General features: G+C 32.6%; 1 protein-coding gene across 3 annotated transcripts in view; it reads right to left on the bottom strand.

Annotated features, from left to right (window-relative positions):
- The window catches only part of LOC149085287 (autophagy-related protein 16-1-like), an 83155-nt gene that overhangs the window by 46752 nt on the left and 8451 nt on the right, over nucleotides 1-27952 (bottom strand). The window contains exons 2-8 of one of the 3 annotated variants that reach the window (XM_089233219.1): nucleotides 23855-23957; nucleotides 21484-21577; nucleotides 19713-19786; nucleotides 18532-18622; nucleotides 17104-17264; nucleotides 16681-16752; nucleotides 3673-3708 (exon numbers count right to left, since the gene is read on the bottom strand). In XM_089233219.1, coding sequence (XP_089089345.1) covers nucleotides 3673-3708; nucleotides 16681-16752; nucleotides 17104-17264; nucleotides 18532-18622; nucleotides 19713-19786; nucleotides 21484-21577; nucleotides 23855-23957 — 631 coding nt within the window. The remainder of the gene's footprint in view (nucleotides 1-3672; nucleotides 3709-16680; nucleotides 16753-17103; nucleotides 17265-18531; nucleotides 18623-19712; nucleotides 19787-21483; nucleotides 21578-23854; nucleotides 23958-27952) is intronic. The other 2 variants (XM_089233220.1, XM_089233221.1) reach the window with 2 other exon arrangements.

Raw genomic sequence — 27952 nt, 5'->3', positions numbered from 1 at the left:
TTTTATTTGCTTAATTTATGAAATATATATTCACTCCCACCCCATTTCAACATTTCCTCCCGATATTTTGTGGGAAAACCGAAAGTTAAAAATCAAAAGAAAAAAAAGCAACATAAATCAAGGAGTCATTTTTGAATAAATTTCATATAATTACAAAATGTGTCTGTATTGGCTATTCCCACAATATCTGCATCAGTTTGTGAGTATTTTCACTGAGTAACAAAGTTTTTAAAAGCAACCTGAAAATCAATAAACTATTGTGATCAGTAAGGCTGTAAGACAACAGTTCCTATATTCAGTTTTAATTTTAGATGGGATGAGTTCAGTATGATTCCATCACATAGTTGTATTCAGAGTTATTGCATACAACAATATCAGAAAATGAGTTAAGATCATCACATGATCATTTTGATCTCATGTCTAGGTGCATTTGTGTTAGGGTAATTACAGTCAAATCTTAATTAACCCAATTTGCAGAGGCAGATGCAAAACTTCAAGTTATACTTTGACTTAACAAAAATTTAAAATTAAGGAAAATTTTAAACTGAAAAATAACAATGAAGGGCAGTTTGAAAACGTTTACCTAAACAGATATTGCAATTGACAGTAGTTTGGTTATGAGAGTATGATCTAGATCAGGGGTGGCCAACTTCTCACTGTGTTCAAGGGACAACATAATAGTTAGCTACAGCGTCACAGGCAGCATCAGGGACAACACTCTGATGTATAAGCCAAACCATTAAAATTATCCAGAAAACTTACAATTTTACCCTGGGTTCCATTTTATTCATAAACTGATAAATATATATATTATTTTTCTGGTTTCCACCTAGTAGATGCAATGCATAAAAAATTACTTTTTTTTTTATTTCTTTTGGAAATTAATCTATTTAACTGTATCCATAGTTTGAAATTGACAACAATTATTCTTATCTCTTACTCCTGATTTAGCAACCAGTGGGGCCGAACGGGTCAAATAGACACTCAAGGAATTCATTCATGCACGACAGACTTTGAGAGAAGTTTTATTATTGGGATGGAAAGGAAGCCAAAAGCCAGTCAAGTAGATAGTATTGACTATCATGGGTAAATCCATGATGGTACCAAGATAAAATGTACTAGCTTCGTATGGACCAGGTAGACCACCTGTAGATGTGAAAGGATGCACGCAGGCACCATTACCTGGTGTTCCTGCAAGTCCATGAGATTTCATGGAACCAAATTTGTGATACATGCAATCTTAAGTTACCTTCTCGGAACCGAATATTGGTATTTTGATTTGAGAAAATGTTAGTGTGCTTCAACGTGGATTGTCACCTACCTGTGTCGAAATTTAGAGATGACTGCTTCTCTGTTTTCGACACAAAAAATCATCACGTCTGGGTGTGGAACACTCTTGTTCAATGGCACAATATGAACTTGACCATCCCATATGAAACATATTTACTCTTTGGAATTATTGGGGTCTACGTAGCCTATAGTCGGTTGTAATTACGAGGCGCCATTGTGAGTTGGCATTCACTTCAAAAAAGTTTTGTAGCTGTGAGTAAAACACCAAATATACATTCAGCTACAAATACAGAGGCCACAAAAAGGCAGCTTGCTCAACAAGGTGGCGGAAAGGGGAATGGGGTAAAAATACCCATAACAAGAGCAATATGTGCGTATGAAAAGGCAGTGTGATGAGAACATAGCTAATTGCTATTGTCACTAGAAGTAATGAATGTAAATAGCCTGTTAATCAGGTCTGCTGTGGAAAATAATGGCTTAAATAATAAGAAAATTGATTCAATACACAGTAATTTTACCTAGTCACGGGCTGCAAAAATCACCTCACGGACCAAATGCGGCCCACCAGCCAGCTTTTGGCCACCCGTGATTTAGATAGCTGTATTGCAGAATACTTTTAAAAGATATACAGCAATGTGCCATATAACAGAAATGATAACACATCATATAATGTTCACAAATATGTTTTCAAAAGCTTCTGAAATACAGTTGCAAATATAGTTTTAAACAGTGAAAAAACTTGAACTTGGATAATGATATAAATATGTTTAAATAGAATAAATTCAGGGAACAAAGAAAATGTAGAAATGGAAAATGATTATGACAACAACAAGGTGAATAAAGAAATGGTGAGTCACTATTTATGAGAAAAAATACAAATTGGAAGTAAACGTTTGGCATTCAAAGCAGATTAGGCAGGATGGAGAAATTTATAACAGAAACTTGAACAAGAAATAAAAAAAATACTGAAAAAGTTACAGAAAAAATGATTAAAAAAAGAATTGAAAAGAAAATGTAAGACATCATTACATTAACTGAACTACTGCACAATGGATAAAGAACTTAAAAAAATTGAAAATTTTAAATAATTTGTAGGTTAGTAATTGTAAGGTAACGAAAACCAAGTATTCCTAATAGAAAGTGAAAATCTGAGATTAGGAATCAAAGTCAATGTATTTATTGTATGAATGAATTAGAGATCAAAAGCTAAAAAAAAAATTTGTTAAACACAATGGACTTTCACAAAGCCCAAACAAAAACATCAATGAAGTAATACAAGTAGTAAAACCACAGCTAGAGATTCAGGAAATAACTGAGTCAAAAGTGCTCTTAGATTATCAAAGCCAATAATAAAAAGTATTTCACAGTGCAAAATCAAAAATCATTTGAATACAAAAGGCCAAGGATTGAAAAAATCGTACAGAACAAAAGAGATCCAGATTTTCGAGATGCCTGAATTTATGTAGACAAATATCTGATCATATAAAACAAAAATCTATTTCAAATGGTGAGGCAAAGCAATAATAGGCTTAACTATAAATTTCCCTAGGTTAAGCATGGTTAAAAATATCTTCTGGAGGGATGAAAAATCCAAAATAATCTGAATATGAAATCAAGAACAACTACATAAGCTAGAAGTAAGTTCAAATAGTAATGGATACTGAAAACTTTGATACAATACAGAGTAAACAACCTCGGGGAAGTAAAAAAAAAAGTTCCAACTTTCATTAATTGCCATAGCAAAACAAATAAAGCATTAACATTCCTTATATTAAATATACAAAGGTTAAAAGAAAATTTGGACAATTTATTAGTATTTCTGAGAAAGAACATTAAATGAGCCAAGAGACATATTTTCATGTGAAATATGGATTGAAGATGGTGAAGTATTGCATAACTCTGGAGAGTGTGTATGAATGATTATCACTGTTAAAATCATCAGTGCAGAACAAATATAGATCTGGAGGAGTATTAAATCATATAAATAATGTAATTAAATTAGTATAGAAAAAGTATATTGATTTTATAACAGTTATAATATTTAGGGCAGTATTCACCGACATGGTTTAAACTGTAGTTACAATTTTTGGATAAGAGATTGAAACGGATTGGTTAAATTCAGGTTTTTAACCAATCTATATTGATCTCTTATCCAAAAATTGTGACTACAGTTTAAACCATGTCGGTGAATACCGCCCATAAAGAATTATATACAAATGTTTCAGACTTCGAAAAAAAATTTATATTTTTATCCATATATATGCCTCATATTCATATAACATTTCACAATTTAATGAAGAATTAAAACTAAACAGACAACACATTAATAGTTGTTGATACTAATATCAATTTGTATAATGAAGATAACGAAAAACCGAATACCTTGACATAATGGCAATATATGGACTTTTTTTTCCCCTACATAAAAATATAACAAGATAAACAAACAAATCTAGAATGTGACTCCGATCATGTTTTCTATAGAACGAAACAAAATATTACACAAAAATCTACAGTATATAAAGCTCACATAACTGATTATAATCCAGTAAAAGAAAACAATTTTTAAAGAAGATAAAATATACAATTGAAGAAAACAAAAAACAAAAATAATTTGAAAAATTTATTTCAAACATAAATTCTAATATTATCTTAGAATTGCATTCAAAATAAATTTTAAATAGGTTAGAAAGAAAAAAAAATCTTAAAATAAAAAAAAAATATTAAAAACTGAAAATATATAAAAAAGAACCACATTACTAAAGGCTCAATTTACACTGGGTAAGTTTACTAGCTACTTGGTTATTGATTTCATCACTACTAACTTTTCTGTGTAAAAGCACTGTCTAGTAAACGTGCAGCTCTCTCTCTCTGCAAGGGTGAATGAAGTTGAAGAATGAGATACTTTACTCACTTCTTGCTAGGATTTTTGCTATCTGGCTTATAAGCATGCTGCAGGTAATGAGTACCTAGGTAGTGAAATTGTCTCATGTTTTTGTAAAAATGAATGACATGACAGAAATGAAATATAATAAAAATATGTAATTGTGATATAAATAATGATATAATATTATCATGCTGGTGAGTTCATTAGCTGTGAATACTTGCACTAGTCACAATAGCTCTCACATTCTACTTTACTGCTCAAAAGTTAACAAAAAAACTAAAAATTTGTCATGGTGGACGACAGAAAAAATTAAAAGCCACAATATTTGCATATGTTACAGACGCACATGAGCGGAAACTTTCATACAGCAAAAAATTTGCATAGCAGATTTCTGCACTTGACTCGGTATGTGAATGACTAAATTTTAACAGGTTCTTTATTTTCTCATTGCATTGTTGTGAAGTAGTTTTTGAATAGCCTAATCCCAAAAGATGAATACACAACAATATTCAAGTGATGGGCACTGATAGGATGTCTCTAGGAGCGGGTAAAAGCAGTCTGAAGTAGCACCAGCCCTAAATGTCAACAGTTCCACTATCAGGCACCAGTATAATTATCACTATCAAAGTGAATGGAAAGATTCTCTTGTGCAGATTTATGAGAGAATGAGGATGTCCTAGTGTCATTGCAATGACCATAACTTGTGTTTTCAAGCACATCGCAGATCACACAGTTTGCCTACTTGGTTCAGAATTTTCAGTGACAGCAGAAAAAGTGGTATTACTGCAAACAGATTATCGAAGGCTGCATGCAAAAAAACCAGTTGTCTGCACCTCAATGACATCCTTACACCATAGAGCAAGGTTGAACTGGTGTCGAGATCACCTTCACTGGACCCCACAACAATGAGGGAATGGTGCTGTTCACAGATTACTCTTGGTTTGGTTTACACAACAAATCCTGGTGGATATAAATGTGAAAAACACCTAGTACTTGATATCAGACCCATGAATACATGTCTTAGTGATGGTTTAATGATCTAGACAGGAATACCTACTAGCATCAAACTTCATTTTTTCACTAGAGGTCTGAGGATGACAGTGCGCTATCCAGAAAAAATTCTTGCATCATATGTTTGCCCATTTCTTGTAGCCCTGGGTTCTGATGCCACGTTTATGTATGAAAACATAACAGTTCACAGAGCTTGGGTTGTCAAGCATTGCCCTTTCAGTCCGAAACACTGACTTGAACTGAATAGCCATCCAGATCTTCTGACTTAACCTCATAGAGCATGTCACCACCTTACAATGAAAACCTCATATACATCAATAGTTTTTTTCAAAAATGACTTTTTGACAGTTTTAGATTGATAACATCATATCTCACCTGTTACAGCTTTTGAAAGAAAAATTGGTAAAATTGATAATTAGAGAAAAACATGAATCCTTTTTTTATGTTATTTAATAGAATGTCCCATCCAGTTTTGCTCTTCCTGTAAAGTTAGGAATTTTTGATGTAGAAGGTTTCCATTATAAGGTGAGATGTATTGGACATCCTTGGAAGATGTTTAATTGTTTTCCATGACCCTTTCCAAAGCATATGTGAGCTGCAAACATGTCTTTTATACAAATGGACCTTTAACACCCTAAACCACTACTGATAATCTTATTGGTATAGATAGATATTTTCTAGCCTGTATATGCATGAATGAACGCCGGAACTTTGCCACTGGACTTATCCCATTGCAGAGATCTCTTCCAGCCTAGTTTCGTGGCAGAGCCTGTATATCCAGTAGGGGCAATTATATTCCATATTAATAGACCTCTTCCATTGAACTTTTTGTGGCTCAATGTGCAATTGTTCTTTTCTATACCTGTAATTAACAATTTTTGATTTCCTATTTTCTTTGTGATTCCGCCTAAGAATGTCTTTTCCTTCAACACATGAAATGTGTAAATGACAATGAAAAAAAATGAAATAAAAAAATTTGCTTAAATGAACATTTTTGTTGTTCAACTTTAGAGTATGAGTGTAGTAAACTTGCCCAGTGTAATTGAGCCCTAAAGAAAAAAATAGAATAAAACACAAAATTAAATTTTATAAAACATATAAAAAATATTCAAACATCATCTTGCATCATCTTAATGAACATCTTAACTTTATACTCTATGGAATAGAGTATAGAAATTATAAGAAAGACTTGGAGAACTGTATCAAGAAAATGAGAAATGAACAGAATTGGTAAAAAAAGGGTTGGTTTTTTTTTTTAAACAAACTGGTTTTTTTGGCTTAAACCGGTTTTTAAAAGATAAAAAAACTCGTTTTTTTGGTTTAAACGAGTTTTTTGGTTTTATAATAGCATTTACATTAAAAACAAAATTTCTAAAAAAATCATTCAAACTTCTAATAATTAATTAAAATAAAATGTTTATTAATGTAATTAACACAATTCTCATATTAGTTAATCTATGAATATTTCTTGCATTTTAATAAACACCAACTTTTGCAGTTATTTTACAGTTTAATTCAAGGAAATATTTTGTGTTTGAGAATTCTCTTAATGTTATTAACTCTATAATAAAGATGTTTTCTCCAGTTACTTTCAATACGCTTAATTAGGACGCTATTTTGCAAAAACTGATAAAAACTAGGCAAATACAATATGTTTAATGAAGCATAAATTAATGCAGATTAATTAGCAATGATTTACGATATATACAGGGTGATTGTAACTAGAGTTCTGATTTCGAAACAATGTAAAATAAAAACCATGTGTCAGAATGACTTGAAAATTTGCAAGAATGTTCCTGAGGCAATGTGATTTTGTATGGCGAAGGGGGGAAAAATACTTAAAAATGCAAACTAGACAATGCTGTACTCATTCAGCACATGGGAAATTTGCATGCAGAATGAATATGATAGCCTGTCAAGGAAAAATGATAATGAAATTAGCATGGCACGATTTTGTAATTCATGAAAAATCACAAAAATGAAGTCACTTACACAAACAACCACAACTTACACAAGAAATGTTAAATGTGTTGTCCACTGTGTTCTGGCTGCAAGGTGGAAGAACAAAAGTGCTTGTTCAACAACAGATCAGAGTAGGCCTATGTCATGGTAATGATGTGAATATGCTTTCAATTCACCAAAGTTTGCAATCCGATCACTGCACATAACATTTTGGGGTATCCCCAAAACCAAAAGTTGCAAGGAATATAGTAGCGTTCATCTGTAAGGTGAACATAGCGGCCAGGTGTAGTGTTATGTTGTTATTGTCAAAATGGTGTTCTTCAGCAGCTGCTTTGTTAGTGTTGCAATGTACATCTTGATAAAAGTTGTGCTATCCACCAGGGCTGGACAAATCAAAAAAAAATTTACATGCCAGCAAAATGCGTTAAGAGCGAAGCATGTTTCCCCCCAAGAAAAACAGTCCTGAGTAATGTTTTTTTTTTTACTTTTCAAAAACTGATTTTCTAGTCACCCGGCATCTGGGATTTGTCCAGCCCTGCTATTCACACACTGATGCGGTTGAAGTGCCGAAGTGATACGGTTGCGCAAAATAGATTATACCGCTGGCCAAGAACAGCATTATCTACTTGTACATTTTAAAGAATTTTTTTTCTTTCGCCAAAGAAAATTTCATTGCTTTATGTAACGGATCCATGCAAATTTTGAAGCTATTCTGACCAGCAGTTCTTATTCGTGCTTTGGAATCTGAACTTTAATTATAATTACCCTGTATATAGCTGATTATTTTTTATAAAAATTGAGCCAGTCCATATTCCAAGGAATTTCTAAACTGAAAATTATTCGGACAGGAATCACCGGCCACTTCACGAACTGGCCAATTTTGGGCTTTTACTGCTGTACAGTATAACCTTGATTAACTGGGGGGTAATGTTGAAAATATGTAAAAAAAAAAAAAATCAATATTATGTATATCGATTGTGATGGCAATATACAGTATGAGATGTGCCGCTTCCTATTTAAAGAAAATGAAAATGTCAGAGGTAATGCAACTACTATTACACTGTTATTTTTCCTTAAGGAGCAGCTAGTCTCTTTTTGGATTATAAGACCACCTGCTTTTAGCATGTCAGTGAAGTCACTACTGTTGCTGCTTCTTTGTGAAGGAGGAAAAGCCTATGAGATAATACACCACCACATATGTGTGATGCAATCCTCACATTCATGGATTTGCTTAAGATAGAGTATCAGAATGCAGTGCAAAGTTAGAAGATACAGTAAGAATGAGAAATTTTAATACTGTATATGATTTTCAGCAACTAAGATACTTAATATGAAAGAAAATTTACATTCAGGTCACTTTATGAGTTTTTTTTTAAAAAACCACTTATATCATCTTACACCATTTAAAGACATACAATCAGAATGTACCCCAAGAGTAGGAAATGTGGTAAGAATAAAACATTTTTGGCTAATAATGAACCAATGATATTTTTTAGAAGAAAACATTATATTTAGGCCACTTTTATGCGATTTTTTGAAAAAAACCATTTTTTTTTAAAAAAAACACATGGTTTAAACCAAACAACCCTGGACATAACATATAAAAAAATGATTTTAATGTGCAATGAACATGTATTAGACATAAATGTAAATATAATATTGGAATGTACACACAATATACTACCATATTTTCAGAATCTGAAAGACTTGGTGCAAAGATTCAAAAAGGATTTTATAACAAGAAACTTGGGTGTACAGAGAGGCAAAATAATATGAATAACCCTAAAAATTATATGTATTACTTCAAAAGCTATGATGATGTACAAAAAGAAATGAGAGAATTAAAAGAAAATAAAGCAAGTGGATATGATGAATATGCCCTCCACAAAAAAAAATTTGCATAGCAGATTTTTGCACTTGACTCGGTATGTGAATGACTAAATTTTAACAGGTTCTTTATTTTCTCATTGCATTGTTGTGAAGTAGTTTTTGAATAGCCTAATCCCAAAAGATGAATACACAACAATATTCAAGTGATGGGCACTGATAGGATGTCTCTAGGAGCGGGTAAAAGCAGTCTGAAGTAGCACCAGCCCTAAATGTCAACAGTTCCACTATCAGGCACCAGTATAATTATCACTATCAAAGTGAATGGAAAGATTCTCTTGTGCAGATTTATGAGAGAATGAGGATGTCCTAGTGTCATTGCAATGACCATAACTTGTGTTTTCAAGCACATCGCAGATCACACAGTTTGCCTACTTGGTTCAGAATTTTCAGTGACAGCAGAAAAAGTGGTATTACTGCAAACAGATTATTGAAGGCTGCATGCAAAAAAACCAGTTGTCTGCACCTCAATGACATCCTTACACCATAGAGCAAAATCAGTTAAAAGCAAAATCATAGTTAAAAATCATCACCAATTATGATTTAGGCCAGCATTACACTATAAAAGTTTTGTAAAAGCTCTTTGATAAAACTTGAAAAATTCAACCAATAAGCATCTCAGTTACGTTTGCTCAAATGTAACCGAGACGCTTATTGGTTGCATTTTTGAAATTTTATAAAAGAAATTTTATCAAACTTTTATAGTGTAATCCCAGCCTTAGACATAAAACATCTTATTAACACTTTGACTATAGCAATGAAGAAAATAACTTCCAGACAAACAGTCCATTTCTTTGGCAAAGTTCACATTCTCATTTCACATATGAAATGGGACTGCAGTACGAAACAGTGTAGATTGCATACTAACCATGTGGTAGTAAAAGTGTTAAACCCCATCAAAATTAAATTAATTTTTTACACTAGACTGAAATATTCCCTAGTACCATTGATAAAGCAGGAGATATAAATCACCTTACAAACTACAGACCGATATAATATATCGAACACTTCCTGTTTTTTTTTTCAAAAGTTTTATACATTCACTAGAACCTTGACTGAACACTTGCTTTTTTAAAAGAGCTAAAAAAATCTGTGAAAAGGAAAAATCAGAGGAATGACCCAACCCTTGCACAGGGCCATCTTGGACATTACGAGCTAATACTAGGACCTTTACAAGTTGGCCATAACTAATGTTCATTACATATTACTGCAATTTCCCATGTAATAAAAATGAGATTTATACAACTTTAAAACTTAATTTATAGTTCTTACAACTAATTCAAAACCCTGGCCAATCAAATATTTTTTTCAGATGTTCCGATTTTAAAAAATTCCAATTTCCAATTTGAATAAATTACTGAGCACTCAATTATATTTTGATGTGTTTCTTTCAGTTCTTGAATGAAAATTGTGTGCAGCTCATGCAAAACCATGGTGTTTCTACCTATCCTCTTTTTCCTTGTCAGTTTTTCTTTAATATGTATTATATTATATTCTTAATTATATTCTTAATATATTTCCAAGGCTCATTCGTTGGAAATTACAGTACATATTTTCATATAGTTTCTCATGCACCCGATGCTGTGCTCTGAAGTTAAAACTGCCCTGCCATATGTGTTTAGCTTGTTCATTCAATACATGTTATCTTAATGACGTCTGTAATCTCAATGTATTTTGCAAGTATTTTTTGTGAATGATCAGCGATTCATTCAGATTTTCTTACAGGGTTCTGTTTTTGTGTGAAAATGTTCCTTATTTTTGTTAAAAGTATCTATTTCATGAAAAACAAAATAATGAAGGTAATTTTGTGAAAAACAAAATGACAAATTTCTGGTTCTGTAAGTGTAAACTTGACAATTTATTTCAATGCTATTATAGGCAAAGATCTGTTAGTAGATTAGCAAATTTGCCATGACTTAATTCAGCCAGTTAGAAATAGTTCACTGTTTATTAAAACAGAAGACAGCGCTTGACAGAGCGAAAAAAGATTTAGGTGCCAGCCAAATTTCTTTAGAGCCAAGTATATTTTTGTATTTAGTATTGTACAAAACAATGCTGTTCTTGACTTTTCCCAGATTTTGGTGATCCCTTTTCCATGTTAGTAGGCACTCTCACATTACACAAACCCACTGAGGACAACACAAAAATTTGCAGAATTTTTGTGTTGTCCTCAGACTTCAATTCAGTAATCAGACATAGATAACTTTCGAAGTACGAAAGCCTGGATAATCCAGGATAATCCTTGGATAATCCTTCGTATGAAAAGCGGAGAGTGACATCGTTCTCTCTATAGATAACTTTGCTCACCATGGCAGCACCTGGAATTCATCAAACCCTCAAGGGAGTTCAACAAACATTTTTTTCCATATGGAAAATTCTTCACTGAATCAGCAGATTAACAAGATGAAGTGGCATTGATACTAACAGACAGTTTAAATTAATAGTATTTATACCACTGCCAATTAAGTTTTTTTTCCTGCCATTTGGTAAACTTCGTACATTGATTAAATAATGTTAAACACTGACTATATGGTTGAACTTCCATGAAAAAAAATATTTCTGCTCCAAATGCACAAAATTTTTTTTTTTATAAAAGTTCTATGAAATATTTAACCTTCTAAACGGTGAAGACTCATATTTGAGTTAAAAGATGACTACTCCCATCTCGGCAAAGACTCATATTTAGTTCGCCAGTAACCAGTTCCTTCCCCCTTCTCATTGTATGGTTAGTGACAGGTACATAGTGGTGTCAAACCGTCCCTTCCTGCAACAATGCAAACCTTTCCTCTCAAAATTTATCGATGCTCGAAAAGAATAGCTTATTAAAAAAAGAAGGATTACTCGGTTTGAAAAAACATAATAGCCACATGGTAATTGAAAAGAAAGGAAAATATTTTGGCAGTATATAAGAGATTGTTAATTTATTTGAAAAAAATATTTATTATTCACATCTGTGATTATATATATTCAAACCTATGAAATTTAACCATTGTTCTAAGGTTTATTCCAAATCCAATAATTCATTCATCATCTACACAGAAAACTACAGTTTGTACTAAGAGAACTAGTTATTAGTTCTTCCTCCAGTTATTAATTATATTTGTGCTGATTCACTCGTTAGTAGCTTGGTTAGGGCAGCGGTTCTCAACCTGTGCTCCATGTGCATTTCTCAGGGCTGTGCAGCCAGTTGAGGAAAATTAAAAAATCAAAAAATAGGATAAATTAATTAAAATAAGAGGCCCACGGGTAAAAAAAAAGTTTTTACTCTATGAGTAAAAAAAATTAAGAACTGCTGGGTTAGGGATATATTCATGCATATTTTTTAACAAATATTCTAGAGACCAGTGGTTCTCAACCTTTGGAAGCCCGCGGCCCGGTTTCATTCAATTTTATAAGTGGAAGGCCCGGTCAAACACATGATTAACGGAACATGAATGGGGGGAAAGAAAATGGTAGATCAGTCACGGCCCGGTATGAATGATGTCACGGCCCAGTACCAGGCCACGGCCCGGCGGTTGAGAAACACTGCTATAGACCATTTATTTTATGTACTATAATTCTTGTGTAATTTAATGTTCTACAGAAACTGTCACCAAATTATTGAAGCAGCTCATGAAAAAAAACTCCAGCGTGGCTTTGTTAACCTCTTGTGTCCCTCTTTGGGACAGGTTGGGAGACGTTATGATTTGTTGGCCAATTGTGTGTGTACGTGTATACACAACTAAAGCATAAATTTAACTTATGCATGCCATGGGCTGGGTGTTTAAAAAATTTGAGCCAGTTACTCAGCGACGATTTTGTAAGTTTGTATTTAAAAGAAAAACTTTTTACAATTTCATTCAGCAGAACCAACAGATTGGGCTAATTTTGAAGACTAATATTTATTTGAACTAAATATTCCAAGATTTTTGTAGAAAGCTTGCTAAATGAGGCAAAACACATTCCTTGTCTTTCGGTTTGCTTTGCATTGTTAAATGTGAAAGTATCCAATAATTCAGGGAAATTCTTTTTCCACATTTTGTTCTATTATTTTTTTTTCTTTGTGTTTTGCATTTATCTGGGTAATATTGGTGCATTCGGACTGGAAGAAATTTCTATAGCGGAAGCTTGGTGGTTTTGCCTGGGTGATGATAGTTGAATAGCATGTGATAGTTGAACTGCTTCTTATATTTTTATACGCCCCAAGGCAGCATGATGGAAAAGGGCTCCATAAAAGCTACGATTTCTTGTTCAAAGCTAATTTAATATTTTTGCATGCTGGTTTCTGATGTAATCATCATTCAAACCGTTTTCCCACCTCTTGTCATCAAAGGCATCAGAATACGTCAACAAAGGCTTTGAGGTATATGGGTGCTTAACTTGATCATAAAAAATATTTAGATTTCTGAATCAATTTGGGGGTGCTGAGACTGGTGCTACATAATACTGTGGGTGCTCAAACACCCACCACACCCCTGGCTTCAATGCCGCTGTCTGTCATGAAAAGTCAGCAAAAAAAAAAATCTCTAACAGAGCCTGAACTTTTTATATGTTTTTTGCAGTTTGTTCTATCCGTACTGAACTATAATTTAGTGCTTTTCTGTACCTGGTTGATCTTTTTTTTCGGGTTGTCGAGATCCTACTGTATATTGCACAAAAGAACATCGAAGAAAAAATCTGAGGGAAATGATAAAAACTTAAAATTACTAGCGGAACCACGAGTTCTGTGGAATAAAATACAAGAAACACAATTTCCGGTACTGGTGATGTGATCATCATTGTGTCATTCCCCCAGACCTTCAGACCTATCTCTGCTTATGATCTATATAGCTACTTTACCACTCACCAACTCTGGTCATATATCACCATATGGCAATTTCCAACCAATGGAGTTATATAGCTAGCAACATTGTTCTCAAGTACATTTTTGGGAAGAAAGGGTCAATCACCAGACATTATCAGCCTGTCACTTGGGTTCAGTTACCTCTCGAAGGGTTATCCTGTTAGAAAACATTTTTTTACAATTCACTTCAAATATGTATTAACACCATCTCATCCACAAATTATCTAAAGCCATCTTTAATTGAAGTACATTAGATAAGTGCAAGGTAAGAAAATAACCCACAGCTTGAGTATGTGATATATGTGACATATCTAATCAATTGAATCTGGAATTTGAGAACTTAAGGAAAAATTCAGAACATAGTATAATACATCAACTTCAATTGTTAGTTTATAGGTTATCTTTTACCATATATACTATAATATAAAAACAATAACACAGGGTGATCAGTTTTAAAGAATACCTATGATTTTTTAAATTCCCCTTCAATTTCAATGGATGTTGCTGATCACCTTGAGAAATTAATAATTTTTCAATAATATTCCATCATGTACATACCATTGTTTGTACTTAATTATCTCCTGCTTTCTTGTTTATAATGACTTATTTCATGAAAAGAAAATTGATTAAACAAATTGGGAACCAAGATAACAAAGTTTAATATAAGGTACACCGAGGTAAGTGAAACCCAATATGAACTGTAAAACTCAGATGTCTTCAGGGAGCTGTCCCGGGAGGAAATTTACTTTCATACTTACTCTATATTTCAGTAAAAGGGTATTTGGCATGCCAGCTGCTCATAGAAGGTTACAAAGAGACTTCGAGTGGAGATGTTAGGTTTGTGATTGTGTTATCTGTTGTGCTCTTTCTCATAGGCATAAAGTTATTGGAAATAGTGGGTGGGCTGAAAATATTAATGGGGGGATAAAACACAGCTCTTTTGATTAGCACTAGCTGCTTGTATAACTCATATCTTTTAGATAAGTGTCGAGAAGTAGAGGAAAAACGAAACTTTATCGGCATAATGTCAAACATTTCAAAATCATAGGTTGGTGATCAGGTCTCTGTCAAATTCATAAATAAAAAGTCAGTGAAGCAACTAACCAAAGTTAAGATAATAACTAACTTGTCGATAATAACTGGGATACTATTAATTTGTAGTACTTTCCGTACACTAAACAAAGTGTAACATGACAACCTAGGATCCTTCATAATTTCTATCTTCTCATTTATTTAATAAAAAATAAAATAACCAGGAAGCAACTGTAATAAAAATTTTGCAATAGGTATGAGACACTAAGTCCTATTGCGATAAATAACAGAGATATTCACTTCATAACACAAACGAGTTCCATAAAAAGACCTAATGAAATCTTTTGAAAATTCCCTTTTGTGGCACAATGTCCTTCACCTCTGGCATACAGCATTACAAATGATGAAGTTCTGACATTTTTATTATTTTGCAAGTTTGACAGATTGGGAAAATTCACATTTCCTTTATATAATGTCTCCTTATGTTAAGTGTGGGTTATTACATAATGAGTTTTCTACATACTGAGATTGTTAATTATAGCTTTGTATTTTAATAATAGAAAAAGTTTAGGCTTTTCTAATTCAAATAAATTTAGCTGTGTTAACACTTTGGTTTATGATAATCATTTTATGAATGCCTATGTCTGATTACGCTTTAAAATCAATGTTCCCTGTAGGTTGTGTGCATATGGGGCCTGAGCACAGTAAAAGTGATTCTGTGCAAGTGGAAATCCCAAATGTACCATAGACAATCATACTAAAGGCTGACAGATTGCCTTGCCATGCATAGAAAAATCAGGTCCATATAGGTGAAAAAGAATTAGAGGGAACATTGGCCATAGGTTCCACTTGCCTCACTTATCGAGAGAGAGAGAGAAGCAAGTAGAACCCATGGCCAACGTAAATAATCAATTTTGAAAAGGAGACACTGAAGAAAATAAGTTTAAAGCATTAGCCCTAAAAAAGCATAATTTAATAAATTTGCTCCCATATTTTCAATTTGTTTTTTTACTTTTTCAGCATAGATGCTGGGTAAAATTTGTATTAATAAAAATACCAGTTTCATTTACCCCAGTATACCTTAAAGTGAAAATCCATCACATTTCTTATATAATTTAAACGTTCATTCAAAGTACAGGATAATTCATAATGAATGGTACAAAAGTCGACATTCCTGTGACTGCTGTAATTAATTTATTTCAAATATTTCACCACAATGCAAAAGGTTAACTCCCGAAGTCTCATTTGGCAACACCAAAAAGTTGTCATCTCTTACATTGTTCACTAGAAATGTTTTTTTTCCAGAAAAGATTTTTCAAAGCCTGTGCTGCATCGCCCCTGATCTGGAGCTCCTTAAAATACTAGATTTATCAGGAAATTCAACTGTCTCACCTATCTGCTGTTTTAACTGTCTTGTGGGAGAGAGGAATTTCTTCCCATAATCTCAAAATTTGTAAAAAAAACCTTAGAAGGCAAAGTTTTTGCATATTTCTTGCATACAGTAAGCTTTGCATTTTTTTTTTGAATAACAGCACCTCTAGTGAACATTTAAGAGAAGGCTTGTCGCTGAATGAAACTCTGAGAGTTGAACTTTCACATTATGTTGATTGATGTGTGTGAAATATATAAATTATAGCAGTCAAAGACATGTTTCATTGTTTGTACCATTCATTTTGAATTACCCTGTATTACTCAGAATATGTGACTGCACGCATTAATATTAGTATACATCAAATTTAAAATTTCACTGAATGTGTGATTTATCTTATATAAAATTTTACTTCATTACCTCTTTGGATCTATCACAACAGGCTCCCTAGCAGCTTCTTCCAGATCTTGTTTCAATTTCTCTTGCTTAGCTCTTAAAAAAAAATTATAAATACATGACATTAATGGAAAGAGGTCACACTCATCTAATTATAAAAATATAAAAATTATAGTTGCAGTTAAACTTTGGTTTATGATCATAATTCATTCCATAAACATGATTGTAATCACTATTGTTTTAAATTTTAAAATCAATTATACTGGTTATGTAAAAGCAGATTATTTTAAGAAAACATTCAAATTAATATTGTACATAGCCCCTTTTCCTCTAAGATCTGAATTATATTTGTATAGTTTTTACTCTAACAATTTGAATATACAGAAAGTACAAGGTATAAAACTTCATTAATTTGAGAATAAATACATAATCAAAGAATTTTATTACTTTTGAATTTTTTCTGTCTCTGCATTCAACCTGTCAGCATCTCGTGCCTTAAAATCAAGCCACTTCTTTATTAAATCTTGATGATCTTTCTCAAGTTTGAGTTTCTTCTCATCCAAGTTTGAATAAGCCATCAATAATGCATCATATTCATCTTTCACAAGCTGTGAAATAAATTACATAAGCGTTGCACACTTTATTTTTGCAAAAGTTCCTTCTTTTATTCTTAAATAATTTGAAAATATTAGTATTAAAATAGAAATATAAAGCATTAAAAGAAAAAATATGATAAAAAAAGTCAAAGAAATTTACAGGCAAGAAAAATTTTTTTACATAAAATACCAGAGAGTTGATTTAACATTAAAATTCTAAAGCATGTGCTATGCTAAAGAGCATTCCTAATGCTTTGACAAGATGATTTGTATTTGCTCAGATGTAATATGCACATTATTTCTTAGCTGTCAAGTACACAGTCAGTCATTAGTAAGACATATGATATACTCAATGTAGACAATTATATCACAGATTCTAATACAACTGACATTAACAGATTTGATTTAAAAAATGTATATTAAAATCGAGCAAATATAGTATTTACAATAACTGTTTCCAATTATTCATTTCCAAGCTTAATACATACTTTCCATTCAATGCAAACATTTACAATTTCAATTTGTCTCATTAAAGTATTTTGAAGCCATTGTAATTGTTGACATTCATACAAGATTGTCAATTATGTTGATCTTTCAATTTCAGAAAAAAAAAGTTGAGTTTCAAATGTTAGAAGGAAAAAAATCATAATATGAGCATTAAGTTTGGCAAAACTAAGTTTTGTTGCTTTCAGGTTGATTACAAGTATCTTGAACACAATGCATTAAAATTTTTCAAACTGCTTTCCAAAAAAATAAATAAACAAATCAATTAATAATGTTTTTTTTACATATTTTCCATTTCTTCAGTCCCACCTAACATCTATAGCTCAACATCTCCATTAAGTTCATAATCTCAGTAAACAAAAACAAAAAACATTCCTACCTTTTTTGGGAGGTTCTACTTTTCTAAAGAAACTAATACACAACAAAATACAGTAGAGTCAGAATTTCAAGGATTCGTGTAATTCAGGGCACTGTTTGTTTTTTAAGACCTTATCTGAATGACTCTTACAAAAATCTATTGTAGAATATTGAAATAATGAAACCCTTATATGACATACATGTGTAAAAAATGATCAATTTAACAGAAGTGATTTTTTTTGTGTAAAATTTTCTTCTTAGTTGTTGTTCCTTACAACTATTACTAGACCCCACATGCACCTCATAAGAATTCCTTCAAAATGTTATTCTTCAAGTGTTCTTTACTAAAAGTTCAAATATCAGAGAAAGCTTGTACATATATATAATTCATTTTGATACACATATGAATAAATAATACCTGTAAGTTTGATTCACTGTCAGAAACCTTCTGTCTATATTTATTAATGCCTTCTTCTGACTGACTGAGAGCATCTTTCATTTCTTTCAGTCTAACCATAAAATAAATTTTAATGATTGATTAAAAAGTAAATAAAAATAAAGCTAACACTTATTACTTATATTTATATTCATAATTTATATCCATTTGTTAGTAAGGAAAAATATTAGGAGAGCAACTCTTAAGTCTTTTCTTTTTATCAAAGTTTAATTGCAATCTGTAAAAAAAAAATTCAATCTTGTGAGTAATGCCCTTCACTTTGTACATGTACGTCATATTTCAAAAAATTGTTGGATTCAACTCAGCAAAAAGAGGATTGTTTCAAGTTCATAAAAAATGTAGAATGCTTGTATTGATATCCTTGATAGAAGTGAAGTGTACCAGTCAGGTGATGTCTATAGGGATCTGAAAAAGATTCTAAAAGAACAAGGTCAGGAGGAATAGCCAACTGTGAATGAATTCTCCAAACCTAGTCACATATAATTATACATAGTCATATATATTTCTATATTCATATATATATAATAGTCACATATATTTCTCAGATTAATTTTTTTTAGTGTGGGCAGAGGCACATTTTCTTAGCTGGTGTAGGAGCTTAGAGAGAACCTTCTTAGTTAGAGAAAGTCAAGCTAAGCTTCAAGTTTATGGTTACAAAATGTTCTCCTTTTCAGATTTATTTTGGGGTTCTTCCCTTAAGGAATTGAAATTTTTCTTACAGTAAAAGTTACTATGAATGTATCATTATATTCGTAGTGCTCATATATTTTTAATGAAAAAAAGACATCATTTTATAAAGTATTTAAATTTTTTTTAAATCATTTAGTACAGAAGTAAAATATTTCTTTGATACTGTCAGTAATGTTTTGAGAGCTTTATGACATATAACACTTGAAGTCGAGCCATCTTAACAGCATCATGGTTCCCTGAGAAGAGCTGTTCTGAAGCCCCTGCCCATACAGTCTTGAAGAACCAGCCTACCTCAATTTAATATTTTGTCTATTACATTAACATTAGAACCCTTTGTGCACTTGGGGCTCCAAACTGTGACCCACATACATTATGGTAGCTATAACTTGAATAGTTTAAAATGATATATTAAATATTGAAACAAAACTGTTATTAAATTTCAGTAATCTTACTGTGTCAATTTAGATGCAAGTTCCCTCTCTTTATCATCTAAGGAATTCCGGAGATCTATGATCTGTTGTGCAAACTAAATTAAAAAAATAGGAGAAAAGAAAATAATCAATCTATCATACATTTCACTACAAATTATTAAATTGAAACCGTTAACGAAACCCTTCAATAATTTAGGGACTTTTTTTGACTCAGGGCTCTAGTCTTGGGTCCATTGGGTTAACCTGTTAAGATGCCACTGACTGAGAGATAACATCCATATCATAAGCCTATGAAAGACTATCTCTCACATTCTTGTAGTGTGTTAATGCAAGCACAGATTTCAAAGTGAAACCTTGTTCTTGTATCATTAAAAAATTCATGAGCCTTCAAGAAATATATGGTGTAGAAGAGCCACTTATGGCTCTATGTGTAGGTCAACACCAAAGCTTGGGCCACTCGTATCTGGTTCATTAAGTGGATCAATCTTCAGCTCTGAAGTGAAGGATTGGAAAATAATCTTCCAATCAAAGTTTTACTGGTTATGGATAATGCTCTGACTCATTACCCAGGGTCTTTAAAGTCATCTTCTTTCACTCAACACAACTCCATTATTGCAACCCATGAATAAAGTAGAGCATTTTGAACTTCACTATTTCAGTGATGCTTTGAGATCTATGACCTTTTTAAGTAAACTAACGGTGATGAAAATAATTATTTAATCAATATTGTGTGACAGAGGCTTATACAAGACAATGTAAGGATCATTACTGATATAAGTGTTTTTGTGCATTATGAACAAAATCAATAATCCTCAGACTTTCGATAATATGGAATGGGAGGTTATTCCAGTCAGTCATTGTTTGAAGAAAAAAACTAAATTTTTGAAAGTCAGTGGATGCAAAAAACATTTTTCTTTATTTAGCTCCCAAAAATGTACTAGAATTTATAACCCCAATTAATAATTAAACAATCTTTTTTTTCCTTGAAAATTTGAAATCATGATTTTTTCGTGAACATTAATAACATGAAGAAAGCTTAAAATATTTTTCTGATATTGTGATGTAATTGTTATTATTGACATTTAATTGTTACTAAAATATTTTCATATCTTGCAAGCATTGCTAAATGATAACTTTTATATTTTACTGATTTCTCATATGTTTCGTGATCAATTTTTTTTGTATCCAAATTGTGTAGAGTTCAATAAAAAATGAGAAGTGTTAATATTAAGGTGTCCATGGACGATTTTGAAAAGCAAGGTTGATCAAGAAATAAGTCTATGAGTGTTGAGAAGTTGGATATTGAGATGTCACTTTATTTCTATAATAGAGACTGAAGAAAAGGGCATCAGTTAAAAATGAAACAGGCAATTATTTTCCAACTTATCTATGTTACTGAATGACAGTCCTAAGTCTCACAAGCAAAGGAAATTATATTATTAATTATTCACATGTTCAATAGGATTTCAATGCAGGTTATGCCACATGGGTGATATCGTCCTTTTCCAATTCATCGGTGATGTCATCAGTCAGGTGTGGGTGAATAATGCTACTTCAGTGAAAATAGAAAAAGCACAGTGATTAACTCCTGTTTCCTGTGCACTTGCTGAGTTTGTTCATTTTTTTTAAGTTTTAGATCATTACATGTTAATCAGCCAAAAAACAAAATAGAAAATTGGGATTTCACAAAATACAGCAGCTCTTCTAGCATACAGGAAAAACATTATATATATACTTGGATATAAAAAAAATATATACACATTATGGAATGTATTATAAATATTAAACATACCTCACTTTTTTTCCGGTGCATTTCTGTTAGCTCATCTTGTAACTGAAACAGCCTTTTTTCTGAAACCAAAAGTGGCTCAGATGAGCCTGAAGAGCTAAATGAATAAAAATAAGGAAAATATCCTTTTAAAAACTTACACTAATTAGGAACGAAAGTATTATTGCATAACTGAAAACTTAATTCAGTGAATTAATTGAAATCTTTTCAAGCATTAAAGTAAAAAAAACAACCTTCATGGGAATATATTATCTTGTAGGTAAACAAACGTGTGTATTTTCAACACGCTTTTTATTTTTACTTCTTTTGTGATACTTATTGGATATATAAACTGCCCCACAAAAAACAAACATGCCTGCAGATATCACATGTCGTCTGACATGTTTTACTGAATGCAGCTAATGTCTATTTTCCCATTTTAGTTTGTATCGAGTTACAATATCACCCCAACTTTGGCTGTAACTTGGCAACCACAGTATGTTCTACTACCAACCACTTCATTTTGTCACCAGTCCATGTGTGTATTCGTGGAAAGTAAGTTGTGTGCAGGCTCAAGTCTGTAATGTGATTTTCCTTTTCATTTTATTTTCTAATTAAAGTTAATTTCATCATTAATTCGTAACGTCGATTTTGTTGCATTATTATTTGTATATATATACTCTGCTACACCTTATGTTAGAGAATTGCAAGTGTTTGAAAACTATTTTTATGAGACTAAAAAGTTTCCCAATATAATCAGGCATATCTTTGATGTAAAGCAGTGGTTTTCAACTGGTGCTCCGCGTAAACTCACCAGGGGTTCCGTGGCCCCTCGAGGAAAATAAAAAAAAAGTAAATTTGAAAAGAATAATAACAACTTTGAATAATAATAACAAAATTTGAATAATAATAACTTAGAATAATAATTTTGAATAATAAAAATAAATCAGTAACTTTGATGATGACAATACTTTAAAGTACCACTAATTTTTTAATTCGAGTAACGTCCCTCACATGCATTGTTGGGTGTTGGTATTTTGAAGAAAAATGCTGTATAAAACTACTTTACGATTACCAGATGAGAGCACAAGCACGAGACTAGTTTATTAAATGTTTTGATAAATAAAATTGAATTAGATGTTTCACCCATGTAAAAGTGCTTACAGTTTATACCACTGCTTTAGAAAATGTTCCCTAACAAATTTTTGGGTCAGTACTACAACTAGATAACTCAATTTTAGATGCTTTGAGAAAAACATGTTTAAACATTGAATGAAGTGTATATTTAACATTATATCACATAGAAAGAAATAGCAACTTTGCTAAGACTTATAATACAGAATTCTCCTAGTTATAGTATATCGAAGTGCATGGTAAAATGTGTAATTTTTTGCACTTACCTAAAGTTCATAAATTTTTGAGTTATCATAGTATTGAGGTGATGAAATGTATGAAACAAATCATGGCTTTCTTTGTGGTAAAATAAATATTCACGCAACTATATTATTCAACATATTCAAATTGGTGTTTTTTATTTTTATTGTAAGTGTATAGTGCTGAAAAAAAAATTCAGGTACCAGGTTAATTAATTTGTTGTCTACTAAATTATTTTTTAAATATATTTTTAGACTTTAATTAGAACTAAAATGACCTACCAAAAAATTTATGTAATAATTATTTCATTTTTTCATAATGTGGTAGTGAAAGGGTTAATAGAATTTTGAGGTTCACAAATGCAGTGTCCGTCTAATATGGACTTGGTCTCTTGATAACTGCATCTTTTGCCCTGAGTAATGATTTAGTTTTTTACAAAAATAGCAATTTTTGAGAGTTGATTTCTGATGCACTTGCACTGTCAGCTTTTTCTAACATCCACTGGTGCATAAGAGATTATTTGTACTTGTAAGGCTGTTTCTATAAGAGCCCCAAAAGAAGTGTTAGAACATATTTGATACATGAAAAATTTTCCCACTTTGATCAGGGCTGTAGCCAGAGTGGAGGATCTTGGGAACCACTCTTCTTCCTCGAAATGTTAAGAGAGGAGTATTATAGACTAAATCGTTTGATCAAGCTTACCATCCTGCTACTTAATTCCTTCCCAAACAATTGGTCTAGTCCCTCCCCCCCAAAAAAAACCATTTCTGGCTAAGACCTTAGTCATTGCAAAAAATGAGCAGTCAAGTCAAAAATCAAGCAGGATTCACAGTACATAAATTATGGATTCATCCTGTATTTATGTTAAACACAATAAGATTCATTGAATTGTGGTATTAGATTAATAACTCAAATGTTTTCAATCTTGAATTAAAGTTGAGAATATTTTTAACCAACTATAATGATACATTGCATAATTTAAAAAAATGGATTTTTTTTAATTAAACAGAAATAAACTAACTTTGACTCTTTCTGTACAATTTCATTTTCAAGTTTGGCATTCTGAACACGAAGTTTGAGATTCTCCTTCTGCAAAAAGTCAACAGCATCACACAAACTGTTACCTGAAAAAATGGAGATATAATGGAATTTTCCCATTTAAAACTGGAGTTCTCAAAAACAGCGATTGACAAGTGAAAAGTTACCATGGCGACTAGAAAATTGGTATTGATGCCTAAAATTTCCAGTATGTTATTGCTAAATTAGAGTCCACCACTAAATTTTCTGATTTCATGACAGTGCGCCTTTTAACATAGAAAAATGATATAAAGTTTTCGAAAAGTAAAGAAAAAACATTATTTAGGACTGATTTTTAAGATTAAAATCATTCTTGGCTCCCAAGAAGTTTGGCTGACACCTAATATTTTTTTGATTTGTCAAGAGCCTGCTTTATAATTCATTCTATATCTCAACATTGTAAACACACGTATAAAATTCAATCAACACTATACCGTGTGGTATATTCTAAGAAGAACGAAAATAGTTTTGTTTATACACACATAGACATGCAGAAAATAAATTTTGTACACAGGGTGCCCAAGCTAAATGTATCCAAAAGCAGTGCCGTCTTAATGCAAGGGCCCACCTGGGCCTCAGAAAATCCCTTGGCCCGGGGCCCTGTGATGCTCTTAAGACAGCCCTGTCCAAAAGTAATGGTTTGTATAGAGACAACCATATATGCTTAGTTATGAAAGTGCTGCACAGTCTATAGAGGATTACTCCAAGGTTTTTTTTATCAAAGTTTTCTACTGAAATTGAGAATGTGCAATGTTGACAGCTGCTCTATGATGCTTTTAGCAGAAGTCGCACATGGTTGCCAGCCAGCATGTTGATGCCACAAAGTAACCAAGGTTCAGTATGTGCTTTGACTATCTGAATTTAAATTAGTGATGGATGTTAAATGCTGTGCAGAAACTAAGTGGAATGTGGGGCCTCCGATATCCATAGCCTATCTCTGAAGCAAATGATTTAATAACAACTCAAATGTTACTAACTGCTTAACAAGAAATCGAGTACTGTCCAGACTTCTGCAGAGCAACTAAAATGGTGCTCACATTCGCCTTAATTGAACTCAAACTTTGAGAATTGCCCTCTTTGATGCAACTATTAACTAATTACTGGTGTTTTCTTCATCATAAGCCTTTAGTTATGGATATGCTTAGCCCAGACAGTGCATATGTATTGGTATGAAAAAGAAAAGTTTTTTAAAATTTAGTACATCGTGCATCGCAGCTTTGATTGCCATTTTTACTTAAAGACAGGTATTTAACCCAAATTTTTATCTTTTATCCCAGATAACTACTACTATTACTTCAACACACACCAACTCTGGCCATATTGCTGTATTGTAATTTACTGCAATAAATGAGTTGGGATGGAAATGAACATGCCATCTATCAGTAGTTGCCTCAAGCTCATTAGGGAAAATGTCTTGTTATCAATATTCTTCCCACGGTTCCAGCCTGGGACCTGATAGCAACATTTATGGTTGTAGACAAGCATCTTACCATGGCGCCACTCTGGCACGTGGAGTTGGATGAGAAATGTAGGCGCTATCTATCGGTGGTTGTCCCAGGCTCAGTAGGTAAAGAGCTTGTTTTTGATGTTCTTCCCCTGAATTCAAACCTGTAGACCTTAACAGTAACCTTCATGGTGGAAGATGAGCATTATACCACTATACCACTCAAGCACTTATCCCAAATAACTAGTACTTATATGCAACATTATACTCAGACTTACACACATTGGTGTCTGAGCCAGGAGTGCAGTATTTTGCAGCACAGTGTCAAGCACCCCCTAGAATTAATTTAAAAATCAAAATCTTTTACATAAGGTTCAAGCTGAGTACCAATAGGTCTAAAACACTTCTGATGCCTCTAATTACACGGTTATCATAGGTCCCATCTATTGTTTAATTTTAGAGCATTGCTGTATTACAAATTACTGGGTACTGATTGGTTATCAGGATGAATGCCAATTAGGGATGAGAAAACAACCAAACCTCATGTGGGAGTGTTTTGACAGTTGAAAAAAATTGCTGTACCACATTCTGATAAGCAACCAATAAAAATTACAGATATACCTAGGCTAACAAAAATAACTCATTCCAGAATCATGTTTGTTAGTTAACTCTATAATGCCCAGATCGCCTGAAGTCGGCCGAGTAGGTTAATGCCCATAACCGCCTAAAGTCGGCCCAGCTAGGGGGTATGGGTATGTTTTGGTGGGCTTTCGTCACCAACGGGAAAGAAGATGAAAGCTCTTGTCAGAGGCGGGAACGGAAAAGACAACTGCAACGCCCTATCAATGGGATTTTAAAAAGCTGATGTACTAGAATGTTCCTTGAGGATGGACTAAGGGTACTCAATGCATTTTACAAAAAGATAATGCTGTGAGGAAAGGGGTGTTTTCTGTAGACAAATTACCCCCTTATCCATTGAAATGAAAGGGTGAACGTCAATGCAAAGGGTGGCAAAAATAGAAACTCATGGAGATAGGGTGGGGAGAGGCAAAGTGGCCGAAATTTGGACGAGTCCACTTCGAACACAAAAAACTTGGTATTTTCACGACCCTCCCAGGTTTTCTATCTGGGCGTTAAAGAGTTAAAACGTGACTTTCCATGAAACTTATGGAAAACCGTTTAATTTGTTCCAGGTTCTGCCTAAAATTTGAAAAGATAAGTTTTTAAAACCCCAAAGAGTGTTATAAAAAAGACAAAAACTGTCGAAGGCTAAAATATACAGCTTCAAATTGGACAAATAAGAAATTATAGGAAAATGAAATACTGAAGAGATTTCTACACAACCAACACATCAGCTTTAGTCTACTACATCTGATGTTGACCCATTCGAGTTCATGTGTGTCGTCATCTATTTGTGATTTGGTCAGCTTATTTCTGTGTCTCATACATGCAGATGAAAAAGATAAGCTCCTAGAGTGTAAAGACTGTTCAGTTTGATACTTAGAGACTCGCACTGAAAGAATGCATGCTCTGAAAACTTAAGTTTTCTTTTCAATGCATGTTATACAAGCTGAATCTTTCATTTCACATGAAACTGTTCAAAAAATTTCAGAAAGAGAAGTGAAAATATATGTGAAAAAAGATTCCGAGGTGGATATGAGTTGATGAGCCTCAAGTGACAGTAATTCATTCTATGATTGACATGGAAATTCAGCTCATGACCCAGCTGTTTAATATTAGTGCATGCATCCACATCAATGAAAATATTCGTTAGCCAAGGCAAAAAAAAGTAAATAAAAATCTTTGCTAGCTGAGAAATTTATAAGTCAAGGAATTCGTTAACTGAGGTATCACTGTACTGCATGTATATACAGCACGAGTCCATAATAATGAGAGGGAAAAATCATAGGCTGCATGAGTGTCAATAAGGAACTGTATGAGTGTCATGTACATGAAGTTACTTACAATGGGCTAATTAAGTCTGATTTCATTCTTTTTACTTTAGAGTTGGAAAAAAAATCAAAAATCGATTGACATTTGCAGTGGTGTCAGAGACGGAAGCTGTGGGTACCCAGCGTACTTTATGAAATGGGTATGAGCACCCAGAGAAATGGCGCATTGCATTGTATATTCATGAGATATTGGAGTGGGGGGGGGGGGAGGGCTCAAATGGCATCAGCCCCCAGTTTCTGGTGCCTGTGGTCAGAGTGTTTGAATATTATTTTGGTGTGATAATACAAAGTGATTTTAAATGTACATTGCATTGCAAAAAAATAATTTGAAAATAAGACTTTTCGCAGCTGTTACACATAAAACTGAGATACATTATCGATAAAAAATTCCTTAAAGATATACTTTCTGCATGGATACATTTAATAGTAAATTACGGAAATCATGCTGGGGGTACATTGATCGTAATTTATTATCTCGATGTGCACCCCCAATGCCCCTTGCTGCAAGAAATGGAAATCCCTACAGAAAGCGGGAAACGCTGCCTATACGATGGAAACTAAATTTTTAAAATTTATTTGATCCCAATTTATTATCTTGGTGTACGTTCCAATGTCCCTCGATGACTTCAATGAATACTTTCCTTCA

This window comes from Pholcus phalangioides, unplaced genomic scaffold, assembly GCF_987345545.1.
Source record: "Pholcus phalangioides strain wild (caught in Gottingen) unplaced genomic scaffold, Ppha-v1.0 ptg000007l_1, whole genome shotgun sequence".
NCBI lineage: Eukaryota > Metazoa > Arthropoda > Arachnida > Araneae > Pholcidae > Pholcus > Pholcus phalangioides.
The sequence above is the reverse complement of the archived record's forward strand: the minus strand, read 5'-3'. Positions and strand labels throughout refer to the sequence as shown.